General features: G+C 43.6%; 1 protein-coding gene across 1 annotated transcript; it reads left to right on the top strand.

Moving 5' to 3' along the window:
- On the top strand, nt 1-5,882 carry il1b (interleukin 1, beta). The gene is made up of 6 exons (XM_040156647.1): nt 1-423; nt 1,023-1,074; nt 2,680-2,869; nt 3,894-4,073; nt 4,769-4,905; nt 5,384-5,882. The coding sequence occupies exons 1-6, from the start codon at nt 389-391 to the stop codon at nt 5,603-5,605; spliced, it is 816 nt and encodes a 271-aa protein (XP_040012581.1). The 5' UTR covers nt 1-388; the 3' UTR covers nt 5,606-5,882.
- Nucleotides 5,883-19,420: the final 13,538 nt, after the last annotated feature.

Genomic DNA, 19,420 nt, shown 5'->3' on the forward strand with positions numbered 1-19,420 from the left:
ACGAGCAGAACCAAATGTCACATTTTGCAGGAACCAAGATGAAAACACCTGCCAGTGCCAACAGGTTTCAGATTTGGTTTAATCTTCACGATCCAGAAATGATTGGTGCCAAGCGCGGCTTGACACCTGCCGAGGCAGTTTCTGATGTCATCAAGAGAGAGAAAGTACATGTGTGGACCCACAACTAAAGCAAGGAAGCCGAGAGGCGGCCGCTGCCGCGGCTGCTGCATATAAAAGGAGACGTCTGAGACTCTTTGTCATCTTCCAGTGCAGCTCGTGGCCAAGTCTATCAACTAGAGGCGACAGATAAACCAGGGACAGAGAGAATCATTTCAGCTACTCAACGCTTTTATCATTTTGTCATAATTCAGTGGTTTACATCAAAACTATGTACGACTCCGATTTGTCTCAAGCTCTGGAGAGGTAAGTTTCAGAAAGTCTACAATGTTCTGTTTGCGCCTAATCTTACAGTATTTTCAGATCTAGCTTAATGCTGCCTTCACTTACCATAGAAAATATCAAGATTACAGGTTAAAAACATAAAAACGTGGGACTTCAGATCATACTTGATGTGTCAGGGGATCTAGGAGCACGACATCTGTGTTGAAGTGACATATTTTATCAGCGGCGACTTAACCTCTATTGAACGCGAAAGCACGAGTTCCCGAAAGTCATCTGTACTCAGCATTACATACAGAGTTTCTGCCTCCAGAAGGGGAATATTCAGCCCGTCTAGAAATGTGTTTCACTTCTCATTTATAGCATCTTTCACTTAAAGAAAAAAAAACAAAGAAAAAACAAAAACGTGACAAAACACAATGAGAAAAAGCCCCGAATTAGCCTGAGCCAGCAATCGAACTTGTTAAAGTGTATTATTTACAACCAAATTCACATGCAGTCATATGTAAGGGATGGTTCGATTTTCCATTAATGTCCTACAAATGCCATCCCTAGAGCCTTGCAACTGCCGATTAAAAACATTTACGATGGTATATCTGATATTTAACCTTTTTGTGTCTCAGCCCACTTGGATCGGAGGAGACAGGATCTGAATCCTGCTGCTTTGACACCACGGTAGGATGAATTATTACTATTATAGACATCCGTTCTCACTCTCATGTACCGTCACTTTCCGATGTCCTTATTTCATATTATAAAGAGTATATGTATGTAAGGTGAGACTATAACACAATATATGTAACAATATGAGTATTAAAATGATTCTGAAAATATTCCGTTGGGATTTGGACATACGGTATTGAGATCCGCCTTGATGTTAAGACAGATCGAGACGACAGGACATAACTATTCCTATGAGTTTATCCTCCCAACAACAGCATTAGTCGCCCAAATTCGACCAACGAGTCAGCCTCCAAAGTAAACCACAAAATGCACCATTTGCAACTGCATTTTCTGATCTGACGCCACTATCGGCAGGACAATGTAATTTTATCTGTGCCTGCCAAAGCCATTCCCAAGTCGCTGCTGTAAAAATAAAAAAAGTTTTCTCATCTGACAATGCTGTGGTTGAGGTCTGGGTTTAGGTTTAGGCACCAAAACAACTCGGTTGGGGTTAAAGAGGAAGGATCATGGCTCGGGTTCATTTTACCACTTTGTCAAGGTTAGGGGACCTTTATCCTCATGGTCAGACAAGCAACTACTCGGTAGAGGTAAGAGAACGATCGTGATCCTAGTAAAAAGAAAACCACCACCGGCTGTCGGCAGGAGACGGGAAACAAAAAGAGCCTGACATTTTGTTGACCTATCCGAACACACCGGCCTCCTCCCTTTGTGGACTTCTTGGCTCTGCAACAATCCCCGACAAAATCATATTACTTACTTCCTTTACTCAGCATGTCCTTTTATTCAAGTGACAAGGGAGTAAATGAAGAAATAATGTGCCCTCATAGAGCCAAAAATAAAATGTTGAACTTCGGCACGGGAGACCCCCGTTCACTCCTGTTTTCTGCTTTAATCGTGACCACTATCGTTCCCTAACGTGAAGCAAGTAATTACTAATTAACCACGAAAGGTCCCCCGACCTTAACGAAGAAAACACGTGTTGTTTTGGACGGGCAGTTACAAATGTTGTCTAATGCGGAGGACTCGTCGGTTCTCAACGCTGGCTTGCAGCCTGATTTCATACACAGGCCACGGAAAATAAAGACATCCACACAAGAACTCCTTTGTCTCGACAGTTTCCCTATTTCAGTCTTCAACAAACCTCGAGAGTCACAGAGGTCCAGATGAGGTGTTGAATGTCACCACCCAGCCCTCCACGGAGCCTCAGCTAGCCGAGAACAAAATAAGCGCCAGCTTTCTTTTTCGCATGTGTTCAACACACCGCATTCAAGTGTCTGATGTCGCAAGCAAGCAGGATGACCCACAATGCAATAACTGTGGAGAAATTCGGTTTTACAGCAACAGTGAGGCTCACTGATGCTTCGTTTTTGGACAATGGAGCTCTATGGCAAGGGGGATTAGGGTATATCGGCCAATAACCGTTAGTAGGAGACATTCGTTGTTGGTTTTGGTCTTTTCGCGGGATTCTTACTTTATTCTTGAAGCATCACCGCAAACTTCGATCTGAGTCACGCAATGCTGAGAATTTCAGAGGAAGCACCTTCAGGAGAGAAATGCTGTGTGGTTTCTCTTTTTGTCTTTGTTCTGTGTGTGTAGAACGTTCAAGAGCAGATCCTGAGACTCGATGTGGGACTGCACCTGGCGGTTTCCCGCAACCCGAAGACCATGCAGGGCGTAGCTACCCTGCTGCTGGCCGTGGACAGGATGAAAAAGTCCCTAACTAGCAGGGGCCGGGAGCTCAGTGACGACGAGCTCTGCGGTGCGATCATGGACAGCCTGATGGACGGTGGGCCGCCACAGAACACATGCTGACGTTTCACACCATTACATGCTCCTCTGAAAGGCGATAAAAGAGCCAAAGTGAAACAAGGACGTCCAGGTTCTGTTCAAGGGGGAGGAAAACCTCGTTCAAAATCCCACTCACATTTTTACATAACTAATAATCCAGCTTTGGAACAAAACCTTACTCAACTCATGTGTTTCATTCCATATTTTTAGATAAGCACAGTAATGGGGGGAAAAAAAAGATTAAAACAGAAATATTTATTAAATATTTCTGTTTATAGTGGAGCCCTAGACCAAGGAGCAAGCAGTTCCTTTCAACCATGGGCCAGCTTTTACTCAGCACTGTCCACTGGAGGGCCGCCGTAGTTTTACAGGCGCGGAAGTGTTTGAGGATTTTATTTACTTTCAGTTCTTTCCGGGATTGTATTCGAATGCAGATGTAATTTTTCCATTTAGGAAGCGAAGAGCTAACAGAGCTACAGCATCTTATTTAATACTCATTTGGCAAAAAAGGACTCAACATCGTGGGTTTTCTTTTTTTTTTAATAGCAGGCTGTTTCTTTTAGCCTGCAAATTGTTGAGTATAATTTGATGTTAAAATGTCACATTTATATTTAGTCACATTTATTGGGATTTACACAAGTCTTGTATGTATATTGTTTCCTACAACAGATTTAGGAGAAATGATGTCAAAGCTTTTATGCAAACTGTAAAAGTGAAACCTTCAGCTTTTGTTGAGGGGCCAGATGTTTTTGTTGGAGGGCTGGATTTGGTCCAAGGGCCGCTATCTGCCCACCGCTGCCCGAGGACCATCACGGGTTAAACATCACGGCACCTGCTGTAGGGGAGATTATTTGTCTTCAGGCTTCATTTATTTCCAGTAATGAAGAAAACGAGCGACCGCTCAGGGTCACAGCGGCTCGTGAAACGGAGGCCAGACCGGATGCGACGGCGTGACCTCGTCGAGAGTTTACACTTTTTTTTTCCCCGAAAGCTGCTAACGCCTCATTCCTCCCCCTCCACAGAAACGATCGTCAAGACGGTCGAGAACTTCTCCACAGGTGAGAGAAAAATTACCTTCCAACGTGTCAACAGTGTGAGGGAGTGCACTCTGTGCGACACCACAAAGAAAGATGTCATCTACGCATCGGGAGAGTTAAAACTGCAGGCCGTCACTCTGAAGGGAGGACAGGGCGATCGCAAAGGTACGAGGACCACGAGTCCAACGATGAAAAGTACATTCACTCAAACGCTTGAGTACTTGAGTATTTTCACTTGGTTAGTTTATGGGGAAATGTAATGCTTTTGAATGCACTGACAGATACAGTCGCTTAGCAAATTAAGATTTTCCATTAAAAAAAGATTATAAAACATAACACAGTGTTAAAAATGAAACCAGTGGTTTCCAACCAATTGGAGCTCCTCGTCACGTTTCAGAGGCCTGTGACCTGCTTTCACTTCCACCAAGGAGACGTTTCCACGCTCAACTTCTTAACTGATTTGACTTAAATAGGTGCTTGAGGCCCAAAGGTGTAAAACTGTCCAGCATGTCACAAAAAAACAAAAACTTTAGAGAAAAGTACAAAAAAAAAAAGAAATTTGTGTATCAGAAATTTGTGTTTTCTTCTTTGCTCTCCCGTTAATCATGTCCCGACCCCTCAGATTTACCTGGTGTCCCTTCGCAGGGGGCCCGACCCCCTAGCTTTGGAACCACTGAACTAAACGAGCTAACTGTGTATAAAGTAGTCAAAACTGCCGCGAGCAGCCGCAATGCTAAGATGCCAATAAAACGTCTGTGCTGTTAGATTTTGAATGCAGTATTTTGACATTGCTGCTACTTTTACTTGAGTCAAGGATTTGAATACTTCTTCCTCCACGTTTCTCTGCCCCCCCCCTCCAGTGAATTTTCGACTGTCGAGGTACATCACTGCCTGCGTCTCTCCGGATGATGGTCAGAGTGTCGTCCTGTCAATAACCAACCAAAACCTGCACATTTCCTGTTCTATGAACGGCGACAAGGCTGAGCTGAATCTGGAGGTGTATAAGAGAAAAAAGAAAAAAATCTCTCACACACTCTCACACTCAATGGCGGGGAGGCAACAACTCAGGGGGAAGTTGTGGCTCATTTGATGTGATGTGTGAGGCTTCTTTAAAAATAGATAAATATACAGCGGGGTCCAAAAGTCTGTATGTTTTAATAATATATATATACTAAAGAAAGTTTTCAGGTACTTGCACTGTACTTGAGTATTTCCTTTTTACGCTAATTTATACTTCAACTCCGCTACATTTATTTGACAGCTATAGTCATGTAGTCATGTTTCACTGTTTTATTACAAATAAAACTAAGGAACTGTTCACAGGGGCCACTTTCACTTTGGATACTTTAAGTACATTTTACTGATAAAAAGTTTTCATGATTTTGACTTTATGATTCCAATTTTTGACTTTTTTTAAATCTGTCACGAGAAGAGACATACGCCAGACATTTCTTCTTCGTCTCTCCTTGTGGCAGGAATGCACTGAGGAGGAATTGAGGAAGATCAGCAATGACGGACACATGGACCGCTTCCTCTTCTACAAGAGAACCACGGGGATCTCTCTGACCACGTTTGAGTCCGTCAAGTGCCGCGGCTGGTTCATCAGCACCTCCTACGAGCAAGAAAACCAGCCGGTGGAGATGTGCAAAGTGGACACTGCCCACCGTCTCACCTCCTTCGTGGTCAACATAGGCTGAAGGAGCCGTGTCCAGGGTTATGCTGCAAGCTTTTTTTGTTTTCAACCTTTATTCTACCTGACCACTAGATAGAGCAAAAACACCTGCTGTATGATAAAGCTATGTTCTCTGTGAGAGAGATATAACTAATAATTCAGTTAAAACTACTGTAACCTTATGGTCTTTTACTCTCTGGCACACTGCTGTGCAAACTGTATCTTCTTTGCTGGAGAACGTTGTAACAGGATATTCCTCAAAACTACTGATGTCATACACGTACACACACAATATATCAATATATATGTATAAATATAGTATAAGTATAGTATATATTTATAGTATAAATACTTTTTCAGTATTTATCTGTATTGTTATAGCCAATATGTTGACGACGTGAGCTCGTCACACAACACGTTTAACTGTAATGGGCTGAACATGCCTGGTTCTGTGAAAAAACAATCGTGATGGTTTTCTATATTTTCTCTTGTTGTTTGTTTTTATGTATTTCAAGTTTGTTCACGTTTGACCCGTTAGATTAAATAAAGTAGAGGCAGAACAACACAAGAAGAGGACAAAACAAACACACACACACACACACCGTTTTCAGGAGAATAAATGATTTTTGCCTGAAAACACACAGGGGTTTGTGGACTTTAATTAGCCCCGAGTAGTGTCTGCAGACTTTCCTAACAAACAACATCCACCAAGTAGGTGGCAGCTTGTATGTTGCTTGAGAGGCAAAAATCCAGGGCAAAAAAAAAAAAAGGCCAATCACTGCTTGTAAAGCTTAAAAGCTGTGAGTGCACGGAAATAAACTGAAGGCAGCTCAGGGGAACTTTAACGTTTCCAGCCTGTTGCTCTACAGGGTCAAACAGTCAGTGGGTCAGGAACCGAGCGCAGAGATAAAGATTTTATCAGCAGTAAACATTCACTGAGCGAACTGCAGTCTTCAGATGCCAAAAAAAATCCGACGAAAGTTTCAGATTGAGAAAAATACCTTTACTAAACCCGTCCTCCAGAGGACGGCTCGGGGGTATAGCTGGAATGAAATGGATCTGGTCCCGCTGGAAACGTCAGCTGACAACACGTGATTTAATGCAACCGGGTTTCCTCATAATAAGAACCGGTAAGAAACCGTGATCGTACCACACCAGAAAAACACTTTGTTACAAGGTCAAAGTCCTGCATTCAACATTAAGTTGAAGAACAGAGCTGTTAGGAGCCAAATGTAATTAAAGCATCAAAGGTAAAAATACTCACCACGCTTATTTGATGGGGTTTTATTAGATGACTGACTCCTGCAAACCTCTGTTCCTTTAACCAAGTGAAAAAAAAATCTGCGTTAAGCATATTTTAGTTTTCAATTTAATTAACTTTTATTTGAATTTTGACTGGATCAGATTTTTTTTTTTTTTTGCTTTTTATCTGATAACGTTAAGTTTGTATAACAATATTGACCGTTTTTTCTTAAAGTAAGGGGAGAAAAATCAGTTGTTGTAGTCAGGTTATTTTTGTCTTTAAATTTAATCATTTTGAAATTTTTTGAGCTCGTTTAAAAAATGATCTAGAAAGGAATTTCTGTGGGACGCTAATTTAATTTCTCAATTTCATTCAGCGTGACTCGTTTACAGGGCTTTTGTTTGTTTTTCATTCTTAATATTGAGTTTAGCCAGAGACACGTACCTCGAGGAAGTGACCAATTACAGAGGGTTGTTAGATTTTGTTAGGGAGAGGCTCTGCTGTCGAACCCGAGCAGCGATGCGGATTCTGCCGAGGGAGTTAATCCCCCACACAAAACAAGAGTGTTGCTCCCCGCTCAGTGGAGTATCAAAACCCTCGAGACAAACAGAGCCACTGCGACCCGCCATCCCGAATCGCCTCCGGAAGCCAGCGAAGCCCTTCTCATCTCAGGTGCCGCTTGCTGACCACTGTCAGGGGAACGTACGGCGAGGCACCAAAGACACCCCGGTATATATTCCACAGTGTCAGACGTGGATTCCTTCAAGGTAAAAACCATAAACCAAAGGTTTAGGTTTGAGTGTTTGGACATGGAGGTTTATCACAGGCCCAAGCCCACAGGAAACCCGCAGCGCAACCTCAGACGTATGGATCCACTTTGGACCGTGGCGCCGAGGCTCGTGTCAAAGCAACACAAGAGAAGTGAGCTCATCGTTTTCGGAATAATACCAGCGCAACTGAGAACACATAGGATGCAGACGAATACACAGCAGCAACCGTAACTGTAGCTGTCAGACTAGTGCAGCAAAGCCTGGATGACCGGACCAGGAAAAGTGGGCAACCGCCCAGGGGCCCCAGACTGCCAGGGGCCACGAAAGCCCCAGGTTTTCTACAGTTTACTTGGGTCTAAACTGATTGGTAAAAAATGTGCACCGCTGACGTAGTCTTGTGGTCCAGGCCTTGAAGGTCTACTTTTAGAGACCTTAATTTTTGAGTTTTATGTAACCGCATCATCGTCAATCAGTTAACACACACAGAAAACCTCGGGTTTCTTAATCATATCTTGTTTATGATCAATACGTCTGACAGTTATTGTCTTTCAATAACTAATTGTTCAGTGAATAAAAACCCTGACAGGGCGGCGGCGCTGGTGCGAGAGTCAGGTTGCCGTGTCCGCGCTGCACACCTGAATGATTATGATTGGACGTCACTACTTACACGGCTGAGAATGAGCCAATCACTGCAAACCAGCTGGTGGCAAACATCCAATAGGAGCGCGAATTGAGGGCTCTACCTGAGCTGAAGCTCTGCCCCGTTTACCGACTGTCTGCTGTCCAGCACATATAGCGAACCCGCGTGTTTTGAGGTTCACAAATGTAGGCGAAACACAAATCCAACTTTTATCTGAATATTTGATTTGTTGTTATTTATTTCTTTTAAATTTCTGTGCAGAAATTCACACTTTTCAAAGACTAAACCGGAGCTGTGAGTACTAATCTTATATCGAGTATTTGTCAGTGTCAGCCTGTAGACGGCAGCATTCTTCCTTGGAAAGTGGCGAAAACACCGCTTTGTCTCACAAACGCAAAACCTGTGCTGGGAGTCACGGACCTTGGTGTGTGCATTGGTCTTCTGAGCTCCGGGACTCAGCTTAAAGAGTGTCCGGACCAAAACTCGAACTAAACAGAGATCCAGCAACGATTGCTCTCACGCTGCATGACGCCGTAGGTTTCGGTGTCCAAAGGTAGCGGACGGGCCCTCGGCGGAGACTGCAGGGAGTCGAGAAACTGTCCGCCCAGCTAAAACTAACGCAGTCTGATCCAGCAGTCCTGCAACGGATCCTCCTTCGGGAAGGTTTCAGTCCTCCTTTTGGTTTGAGGCTGTTTTTGAGACGCGTTGATCCAACTGCACCGTCCCGTTTCTGTTATTGGCTCCACTCTCACGGATGTGACGACAGAAGCCAAAACCAGGAGCCAACAATACACACGACACCTGTCGCTATAACAGAATAAAAGCTGTGAAAATACTCCATCACAAGTAAAGGCCCCGCATTCAAAATGCTGCTTTAATAGGAGTAAGTAAGTATAATCAGGAATATATAGTGAAATGGTCCCCGTGAGTGTATGTAGTATAACTAATGATGTCCTACATACGATACTATTTCATATCATATCACGAGATTGTTCTTAGGGTTTAAACTGTATTTTACTGTTGTAGCTGGAGCTAATTTGTAACTGTTTTATAGTAGGGCTTTTTTTTATGATGGATTTATCTGCTGGATATTTTCCGTCTGCTTTGTGGTGAGAAATGGCCACAACAACGACCCCGAGCTCAGAACCCAAGCTCCTGACTTTGCCCCCAGTCAGACACCAACCCAACAATGGAAAATCATAAGGATGGTAATACAGCGCGGCAGAGAATAGAAAATAGGGCAGCAGAAGTCAAACCTAAATCATAAACTAAAAAGATGAAACTAATTCCAGTGGTTTAAGATTAAATAAAATTAAAACAGGGAAGTAAAAAAACGGAAGAAAGTACAAATATAGTAAAGTAAACACTCAATTAAAATCCGGACAGGCTCTATGATGAAGGTAGGTTTTAAGAAGGCCAGCCAGGTCTCCTCAGGACGGGTCGATCCAGAGCCTTGAGGCCGTGACTGCAAACACTCCGGACCCTCTAGATGTCGGACGGGTCTCAGAGTTCGAGACCTGCGGTGATGACGCTTTTGCTGTCCTGGCCCCCAGGCTGTGGATCCGTCTCCCTCTGGGGGTCGGGTCAGAAAACTCTTTACCTCTCAACTCACGACCTACCTACGTTTCTCTCCGAGTCACTTTATTGATGCTTCCCGTCCTGATTTGTTTCTCCTTGTTTTTATTCTTTTAATAATCTTTGCTTGTCTTCATTTGAATAACGTATTCATGCGCTTTTGCTAATGAATGTTTTCCTTTTCATTTTGTGAAGCACTTTGTAACCCTGCTTTTTCAAACGCGCTATGTCAATAAATATTTACTTACTGATTTTTTATTTATTTTTTTAATTGGGTGACGGCAAACATTCACATTTGGGGAGGCTGGAGCAGGTGCATTTTATGGCATTTGTCCTTTAAAAGAGCCTTCAGTGTTTGAGTCAACCCACTGATCATTTCAGCTCTAGAGTACTGACGGTTTCTGGCGCTAAAAAGCACAATGTTTCCCTCTGAAACGCAGTAGAAGTGTCAAGAAATGTACAAATACCTCAAATTAGCACTTGAGGAAATGTACTTAGCTGTGTATCACTGCATTTGAGGCTTTGGCTTATTTATAGTCCATATACCAGACACACACACTCACACACACACAACAACCTGTAATCTGAATTTCACAGCACTCACCAAATTAAGCGTCAGTCTGTTCTTACCCTTCCCGATCGCGGACTTAAGAGACACTCAGCCAATCGGAGCTGGTTCAGCAGAAGCTGACTTCCTCTCATTGGTACAGCCGGCGCGGGTTTGCATGGTGACACCTCAGGCTGTTTCTTGACTGACTACGCGCCAGTGAGACATGCTGAGCTCCGCTCTGCAGCGCAGCAGATTACAGAGTGATGTGCATTTAATTTTAAAGAGGCAAAACAGCACCTGGCTGAAGAGAACATGGACGATGGTGTCTCGGCTTTTATTCTCACTAGATCCCCATGTCGTTTTTCAACACGTGCAGCACAAAAGCCTTCACATTCCCTTCCTCCAGCTTTAGTGATTGGCTAAGACGTTAAAAATCACGTGTCGGTATCTTGTGACAGAAAAGGGGAACATTCATGTTTATGTGTTTGTGTGTTTGTGTGTTTGTGTGAATGGATACGAGCAGATATTCCATGCATCACCTCACATCCAATAAGAACACAAGGAAAGTGGGGTTGATATGCAGATGATCTCATTTCTGAAAGCAGAAGAAAAAAGTAAATCACATCCTTGAAAATGACTCATTGATCTGCACACACACTCACATCTGCAGGAGTGCAAGACCAGACATGAACCTATTGTGTGTGGGCCTATGATTGAGTATGTGTGTGCGCGCGTGTGTGTGTGTGTGTCTCCCTCTGCCATGCACATTCCCGGCACATGGCAACAGAAGCTAAATATAGCCCTAGCAGCCCGGCTTCACAGCGGGATCATGCTTCCTCTCGCTAACACGGGATCGCTCCCCGCCGCCGTCCCTCTTTCTCTGCTTAATACAAACACGGGTTCCTCTCGTGCACCTCTCGCCCTCCCTTCTTCCTGCTTTTCTTTCTCTGTACTTTTTACCCACGCCATGATTCTCCCTCTCTTCTGACACTCCCCTTCTGTCTACATGCACCTTTGCCCCTCTGGATTTCAGCTACAGCCATCCTGAATTTACGCAAAAAAATTTACACAAGAAAAACTGGGTGTTTCGATCTTGGTTGAAAAGACGACCAGCTGTGTTAAGACCAGAATCTCACTTTTTTTTTTTTTTTTTTTTTAAATCTTACCCCACCGTGTAGAAATGATTATGCCATAGAAATGTGTGGTTTATGTGAAAAAATGAAAAATAACAGCTTGTAAAAAAACTGCTGTGATCGCTACTTGCAGCTAGCTGGTGCAGTAGCCTTCGCTGCAGCTCATTTACCCACTTTGTCATGTTTCCTGTCTTTGAAAAATCCATTTCGATGCTCTGACATATTAGATATTGAGTGTGTGTGTGTGTGTGTGTGTGCGTGTGTGCATATTAATAATGCATTAGCTAAATCTAGTCGTAATGGTGAAAAAAACAAAAAACAAAAGCCAGTTAGCCCAGCTTAGCGAAGCATCTGCAGCAGTCATGAGCTGATGTCGCCCCAACAGAACTTCAGATGCTCATCTTTTAAATCATGATGCGTTTTGTTCCCTGCAAAAAAGTTGCAAAAAAAAGTTGTTCAGTGCATTTTCGGAAATCAAGTTTCATTTCTCATAACTCTAGCGCGGCCACGAGCCTTCTACTTTAAAGTTACGGAAATACTCCTGATACGCCAACTGATTTTCACTCTTTTACATTAAGAAAACAAGGTTTTTAGGACCTGATTATTTCAAGGTTCGTCTGTATAAGATCAGTGTCAGAGACTGAACATAACGTAGTTAAAATTAGCTGCACCTCACCCAGTTGCGCATGAATACATCAGTTATAATAATCCAACAGTGTAATCTATATATAGCGCTACTATTTTTTAAGTATGATAATCTAAGTAAATTTTGTCGAAAGTGATTTTTAATTCATTTTTGTATGGTTACCTAAGTAAGGGATCTGAATGCTTCTTCCACCGCCGTGTGAGGGCCTGACACACTCGTCCTAACACTCACACAGCTCAGTGGGGTTGGACCTGAGCGATCCTAGCGTGATAGTAATGGACTGCTGGGAGCATGTGGTATAATCCTGGCTTGGTTTGGCACACTGCCTAGTGAGGTATTACATTGCTCACAGGCTGCATTAGTCCCACTGTTCGCATGTGCATGCTTGCGCACATTACTGCCGCGCTGCCCGGGAGGTGAGAGTGGAATGAAAGTGGTGATGGGAGGTCACTGGGGACGTGGAGCTTTCCGTCCATCCTTTCTCGGAGACGAACAAATTTACAGTGTAGAAATCTAAATGGAGACTTCTGCAAAGCGATAATAGATCCGTTGAGACTTTCTGCCGGCTGGGAGAGGGAAATGTTCATGCTAATTATGGGTGTCTTATAGCTCTGGCGCTGAAGTGGAGCTACAATTATGCACTCCATCACTGGGCTGTAATGTTGCACTTTGAATGTCTGAACACCGGCTTCCCGAGACATTTACAGTGGTGTACAGTTTTGAGGTACTTGTACTGGAGTATTTTCATTTCGTGCAACTTTATACTTCTAACTTTATACTCCACTACATTTGTCTGGCAGCTGGAGTTACTAGTTACTTTGTAGATTAAGATTTGACATTAAAAACACATGACAAACTTCTAAAGTTCAACACATTGCTACAGATTAAACCAGTGGTTTCCAACATTTTTGCCTTATGACCACTTACAAAAAACTTGTTTCAGTCACTTACTATGAGCTGTTCTCAGTTCCACCAAAGAGACATTTCCCCTCTAAACTTCTCACATGGTTTCATTTAAATAACTGTTTGACTTCATAAGAAATTGAGCAAAGATTAGGTAATAGTCCAATAAAAATAAATCCAAATCTATGTATCAGAACTTTGTTTTTTCTGCTTTCCTCCCCCATTAATCTTCTCACACAATTTATCTGGTGACCCCTCTGGAGGGGCCCGACCCTTAGTTTGGGAAACAGTGGACTAAACCATCTACCTGTACAGGACTTAGCTAAAAGCAGCTCCACCCTGGAGCAGCTCCAGCAGTAAAACGCTGCTGAAGCCTCCGTGACTCAGCATCAACGATCTGATCACGTCAGAGAGAATCAGAGACCAGTCACAGGAGACAGGTCCCTGCACAATGAAGGACTTTTACTGTGATACTAAAACTACAGGAAATACTATTACTGTGATACTAGAACTACAGGAAGTACTTTTAATGTGATACTTTACATACAGTAAGAATGTTTCTATTGTATTTTTCAAATAACCCTTTGGTACTTTTTCTTTATTTTAGGATTTTGAATGCAGGATATTTACTTGTAATGGAGTATTTTTACATCGTGGTACTGGTATTTTACTGACGTGAAGGACGTTTGCGGCCTCCTGCTCCCTTCGTGCGACGATGTAACAGATCCAGGTTTATGAGGAACCGAGTCAGAGCAGCAGAGAGTGACGTCTGATGTAACACTGTGATCAGTTTGCAGGGCTACTCTGTCAGCCAGAGTGCAGCTGATCTGTGGTAGTACAGTACTGGCAGATACACACAAAAATGCTAACGTGCGAATGTTTAAAAATAGATTTGAATAATTTGTGAATTGAAAAAATTGAAAAAAAATCCTTGGTTGCGTAACACGTTTTTGCAAATGTGAAAAGTAGAGTACTAACAATCCTACCCACCAACCACGCTGTGCTACATGTGACAGATTTAACACGTGGATGTCATGAGGGAAGCTGGTTGTGGGGCTTTCCAGTGAAGAATGGGGTACTATTTAACTACTATGTAGTTGCTGTTTCCTTTCCTATTACCGGCAGCACATGCCTTTGTGGAAATTTGTGTCCGTGCTTTATTCCTGCGGTGATGGATTTTTTTGCCCACTTGGGTGCAGCCAACAAGCTGTAAACATTATAAAGATGTTGTGGTGAATGTGTTGGCAAACAGATGCTTATTTACACGTCCACCAGTTACAGAGTAATATGATTCATCTGGATCTGGTGTTTGTGTCCACCTGATGAGTCTAAGTCCAGTATTCTCTCTCTTTTAGCTCCGATTTTGGTCCTTACCAGCTCCTGAGGGAAATTTCTGGCTCTATAGCTGCTAAACGCTCCACTGTGTTCACCAGCTGGTCTCTGAAAGTGTTTCTTTGCTGTTTGCGGCTGAGGAGGTGGTGGACTTTGGAGTCTTACAGCTGTTTCTCTGAAAACAGCTGCCTTGCGTTTGCTGGAAGCGAGGGTGAAGAGAGCGGTGAGAGTGAACCAGAGCAGTTCATTTATGAGCCATAAAAACAATGAGCTGAAAGAGGCTAAAATTCTGTTTAATTACCTTTGGGTTCATCATCCCAAGCATCACTTCGTGTATTGCTCATATAACAGGACTGTGAGTCTAAAGCCTTAAAGACATCAGATGTGACCTGCTGGCGGCACCAGAGGGAAAGTCTGCGGATCACTAAAGTCAGTAGGATTCATCCTCTGGGGACCATGTATATCTGTACCGAATTTCACTGCAATCCATCTAATAATTGTTGAGATATTTCACTGGAACCCACAAATGTGAACCTCATGTTTCAGATGTACTGTGCAAATATTTTAGAGCCTAAACCTGAGGTTAAAACAACTCTACCGTCCGTCCAAAGGCTTGTGGAAGTCGCTCTGAGTCACTGCACTGCTACATAGTTCACCTCATACTCACTGAGACCACATCTGTCGATATTGTGCTGCAAAACCGAAACCTTTTTTTACGATCTCTTTTCATGCAAATGTAGTTACAGCGGCAGCCAGTGTGGAGGGGTTTGTTCTCTTCCAGCTGCAGCAGTGTGCTCTGATTAAGGGCCGCGAGGGGCCGGCCTCTCACCTCAGTGCCGGGAAATGAAGTTGTCATTGCACGCTGCTTAAATATTCACAGAGGGCCTCGTTAATGGAGGAGCTGGTTGAGTACCTCTTAGGGCGCGCTCGGCTGAACTGTAATTTCCAAGAAGATGACACGAATTGTTCTTACTTTTAAAAACTGAACGTCCCGCAACCCAACCTGATCTCAGCTTTCTTACACTCCCTCGTTATATTATCTGGTCTTGGTCAAATACAGGGGACGTTTTTTTTCCCCCTCAGAATCCTGTTCCTATTTTGTTTTAATAAATAGTTTAAGTGATTATTCATTCAGTGTCTTTTTGTGTATTTCAGAAACTGTATCACACAGAGGGTAGTTAAATCCAGTTGTCTGTTGGAAGGAGGAAGCACTACAGGGTGCCAGCTTTCCGTGGCACTGCGACAACGCTGTCAAAGTCGGACAGACACCAAAATGGACCGCAGATAAACAAGTGTTCATAGTTGCTACAGTACAGCAATGTTTGCATAAAGGGAAGGAAATCATCGCACGCAGAGCCAAATTAATGAATAGGGTGAAGAGTTGAAGAGGGAGAGGAGGAACTTCATGGAGTCATAACTCCGTCAAATCTGAACACACAGACATGATGCACATATTGTTGATCCAGTGTGACTCGCCGATGTCCATCGCAAATAAATGTCCATAAAACCGCTTAGAAATCACTGGAAAAGACGCTCCTCGTAACTCCAGAACCTGCCCGAGAATTGTCAGGTTTTTAAGTTTTCAGCTGTTGTGTCGTCATTAGTACACTGTAAAAAGGAGCCGTTAATAGCGCGTTCTACTTTGGCAAAATGTGAACAAATGTAGGCAAAAAAAACGGGTTCATGTTGTAGCACAGAGCTTAACTCACTGACTTCACGGAAACTTTAAACATCCTGTTTACATCCCCCAAAGCTTTATGGGAACCGTAGTTCTACAACCTAGAGCATGATTATCCCTCGTAGTGGAGTAAGATGGAGGATAATGGGTTACGAAATCCGTTAATGTTACCTTTTTTCATCTTGCGCTACCAATATTTTTCGATGGCTCATAGCTCACCATCGTGAACTAGAATCAGCTCTCAGCAGAGCGGCTCATTGATCCAGGTGGTGAACCTCACTCACACATTTCTCCGAACAGTGGAACGAAATCTCCTGCTGAGCCTTTGAGGCTCTGTCTATTAGAGGCAAAGACACTGCTGTGTAACCAAGTGATAAGTTTGAATAAATATGTGATGAAGACTTTGTTCAAATGTACATTTGCTTGGTCTACCAGTGCCCTTGAAAATTTGATATTACTATAGTTTTCAAAGAAGGCTCTTGTCATTTGTAATTGTTAGAACTTTTTAGCCACTTTCTGGCAGCACGACTAACCTGAGAGGAAGCACCGGAAAGTTGAAAAGAATCTCTGAGTATCGCAAAAAGTTTTTATGCTTGGCTGAGGTGAAGGCAAAATGCAACAAAGCGCAATGGAAACCGACCTGAATAGAGTATGTAAATTGCGTAAACTGAAACGTCACTCGTCAAATCCAGTGAGGAGACGGAAACATCGGATCTGTGTGGAGCCATGAGGAGGCTGGAACCTTCCTCACATTAACACATGCAACCGACAGAAACGTCAGATTTCCGTCACGTTTCTCCACACGGTTTCCCATCGTCCAAGCTCTGACTGCAGCTCTCTTAACGAACCTCGTCTCGCTGCGTCCTCTTCTTCTGTGGTGCTTTAACAGCAGCGAGTGGAGGATCAGCTCCACCGGCTCTTGATGAGGCGACTCCTAAACTCCTTGGAAATCCAGTTAAAAATTGCGTTATACTTGGATGGAAACCTGGTTAAGGTGAACATGACATGAGCCCTTAAACCACCACTGAGTCTGCAAGCACAGCCTCACAGAGCCACTGTAGCCATGGCTGTGGACTCTTGGTCTTCCTTCGGGATACATTTTACTGCAACCCAAATTCTCCACCTTGGTAGAAAATCCAACTTTTAATAACTGCCACACCTTATTTTAACATCTTTGTGGATGGATTTTAACTTAAGAAGATGTGTGAAACGACTACAACTTGTGTTTTGAGCGTAACAGCTCAATGAAACTGTCATGAAATTCATAAATTGTGCTTCTCAATTGTTATGATGAAAAAGGAAGCTCAAAGAGCAGAGCTTTGCGCCTAAAATAGGTGACAGCAAAGCACAGGAAAAAGAGGAAGCTGACGGTAGAGCAAATACGCCCACGTTTTTAAGCCCAGCGGGACCAATACACGGATTCGGGAAGAGCAGAGAGGGAGATGCTTGACTGACTGGGAAGAAATGTGGGTAACAGATACACCCAGTGTGAGATAAAACACTTGGTGTTGCCATCGGCCACAAAAATGCGACCGGGGATGACATCAAAACGTCCTCTCAATTCCGAAAGAGAAAACATTTTAAATCTCGCCTACCCTCCATGTCCTTTGCCCATTAGGAGACATGAGCTATCTCATCATGCCATGGAAGAAGAGAGGCCAGGACAGATGCGGTAACGAGGAGGCTCTGGAAGGCTTGGGACTGTTAAATGTATGCAGACATATGTAGGTCAAACCCTCAACGAGTCCTTCGTTTATGGACTACAGGGTTTATCCAAGCAAAGGCTGGCTATCTTTGAAAAATATGTGGTTGTAGAAAAATTGCTGTAGGGCTTCACTCAAAGGGCGATTGGTGGGCTGCTGTAACTAGCTGCTACACTGGCCAAGCCAGATTTGACCGACGAAAAGAACCCAAATTAGAAAACTACCGCCCGCCCAGTCGTTGTAAACGGTAGTCCACTTTTCAATGTTATGCTACAATGTGAGCCCAGTTGTTGTTGTTGTTTTTTTTTTATCCTGTATTTGTTTATATTTTGTTAAACATTAAGTTATGCCAAAAATGCTATGAGGAGTTCCTGTTTACTTTGCACAGTTAGATGCACCGACAGCTATCAGTGAATGAGTTTAATAATGAGCAAAGCCTAAAAACTTGATGATTCTCAGGCAAGTTCTGGAGTCATCAGGGTCCTCTTTTTACTGCGATTTCTGTACGTGTTTACGGGGCGTCTGAAAATACGTGTGTCATGTCTGTGTGTTCACATTAAGGCAGGTGTTTATACCCTGGCCTACTTTTTGTACCATTAGGCAGTTTCCACCTACATAAAAATTTGGGCGTATTTCAAAGGTTTTCAAAATGTAAGCGAGGTGCTGGTGACCTAAATACAACAGGAAGTTAGTTCTTGTTGTTTGGCCCCACTGATCAACACGATCAACGGCTGCCCTGTGGCGGCGACACGAAGCCCGTGAAGGGCATTAAGGCAGGCCGCTTTAAATCCCTTGCCACGTCTGTTAGAAGTAGCAGTAAAAAGACATTTCCGTATGGCTGCAGAACTTGCCTGAAAATCACCAGGTTTTTTGAGTTTTCTTTGTTCTAAAAATAACTGATTGATAGCCGACGGTCCATCCAGTAGTATATAGCAGACAGGGACTCCTAATTGTGAATTCGTCACACTTGATTTTTCAAAATTTAAACAAATGTGGGCTAAAAGGCTGTAGCCAACAGTGTAACTCACTTAATCCACTGCAGCATTTTATGTCCTGTTTCTGTCTGTTCATGTAAGTGAAGACGATTGGGCCAATTTGTGTCTGTCCCACCAGGCAATGCTGCTCACTGTACCACGTTCTCCCCTCTGGCATTTTGTTCTCGTGATGGTAGTCCATTTCTTTTGATAAAGAGTAATTGAACACTAATCATGTGCCGGAGCGTGTACGGAACCGCGGGAACAATCAGGGACTAAGCGAGGAGGCGCTTTGACCACAACAAACTGACAAGCTCACCTCTCACCACTGTGTGTTCCTTACGGGAGGATCTTGTGCGCGCCACATGTGAGCAGATCTCAGCACAATCAAACTGTTGTACGACCGTGTCCCCGGGCAATGAGGTCGTAACGCCACAGCTGACTCCGACGCCAGGAATGTCAAGTCTGTCGAGGCCTCCCACATTAAAATAGCCGGCATGCCCTGTCAGCAGGCCCTTACGGCGGACGCACGGCCGCCTGACAGCTGCCAAACGTACGAAACCGCCGAGCGAGTGGGGGTATGGAGGAGGAGAAGGGATCTGGGCAAAGGAGAACCAGTGAAAAGGCTTCAACAACAGGAGAACGGGTCAGCGTGGGGAGGGGGAGATGAGGGAATCAAATTACTCCCCCCCT

The sequence above is a fragment of the Xiphias gladius genome, chromosome 20, assembly GCF_016859285.1.
Source record: "Xiphias gladius isolate SHS-SW01 ecotype Sanya breed wild chromosome 20, ASM1685928v1, whole genome shotgun sequence".
Taxonomy (NCBI): Eukaryota; Metazoa; Chordata; class Actinopteri; order Istiophoriformes; family Xiphiidae; genus Xiphias; species Xiphias gladius.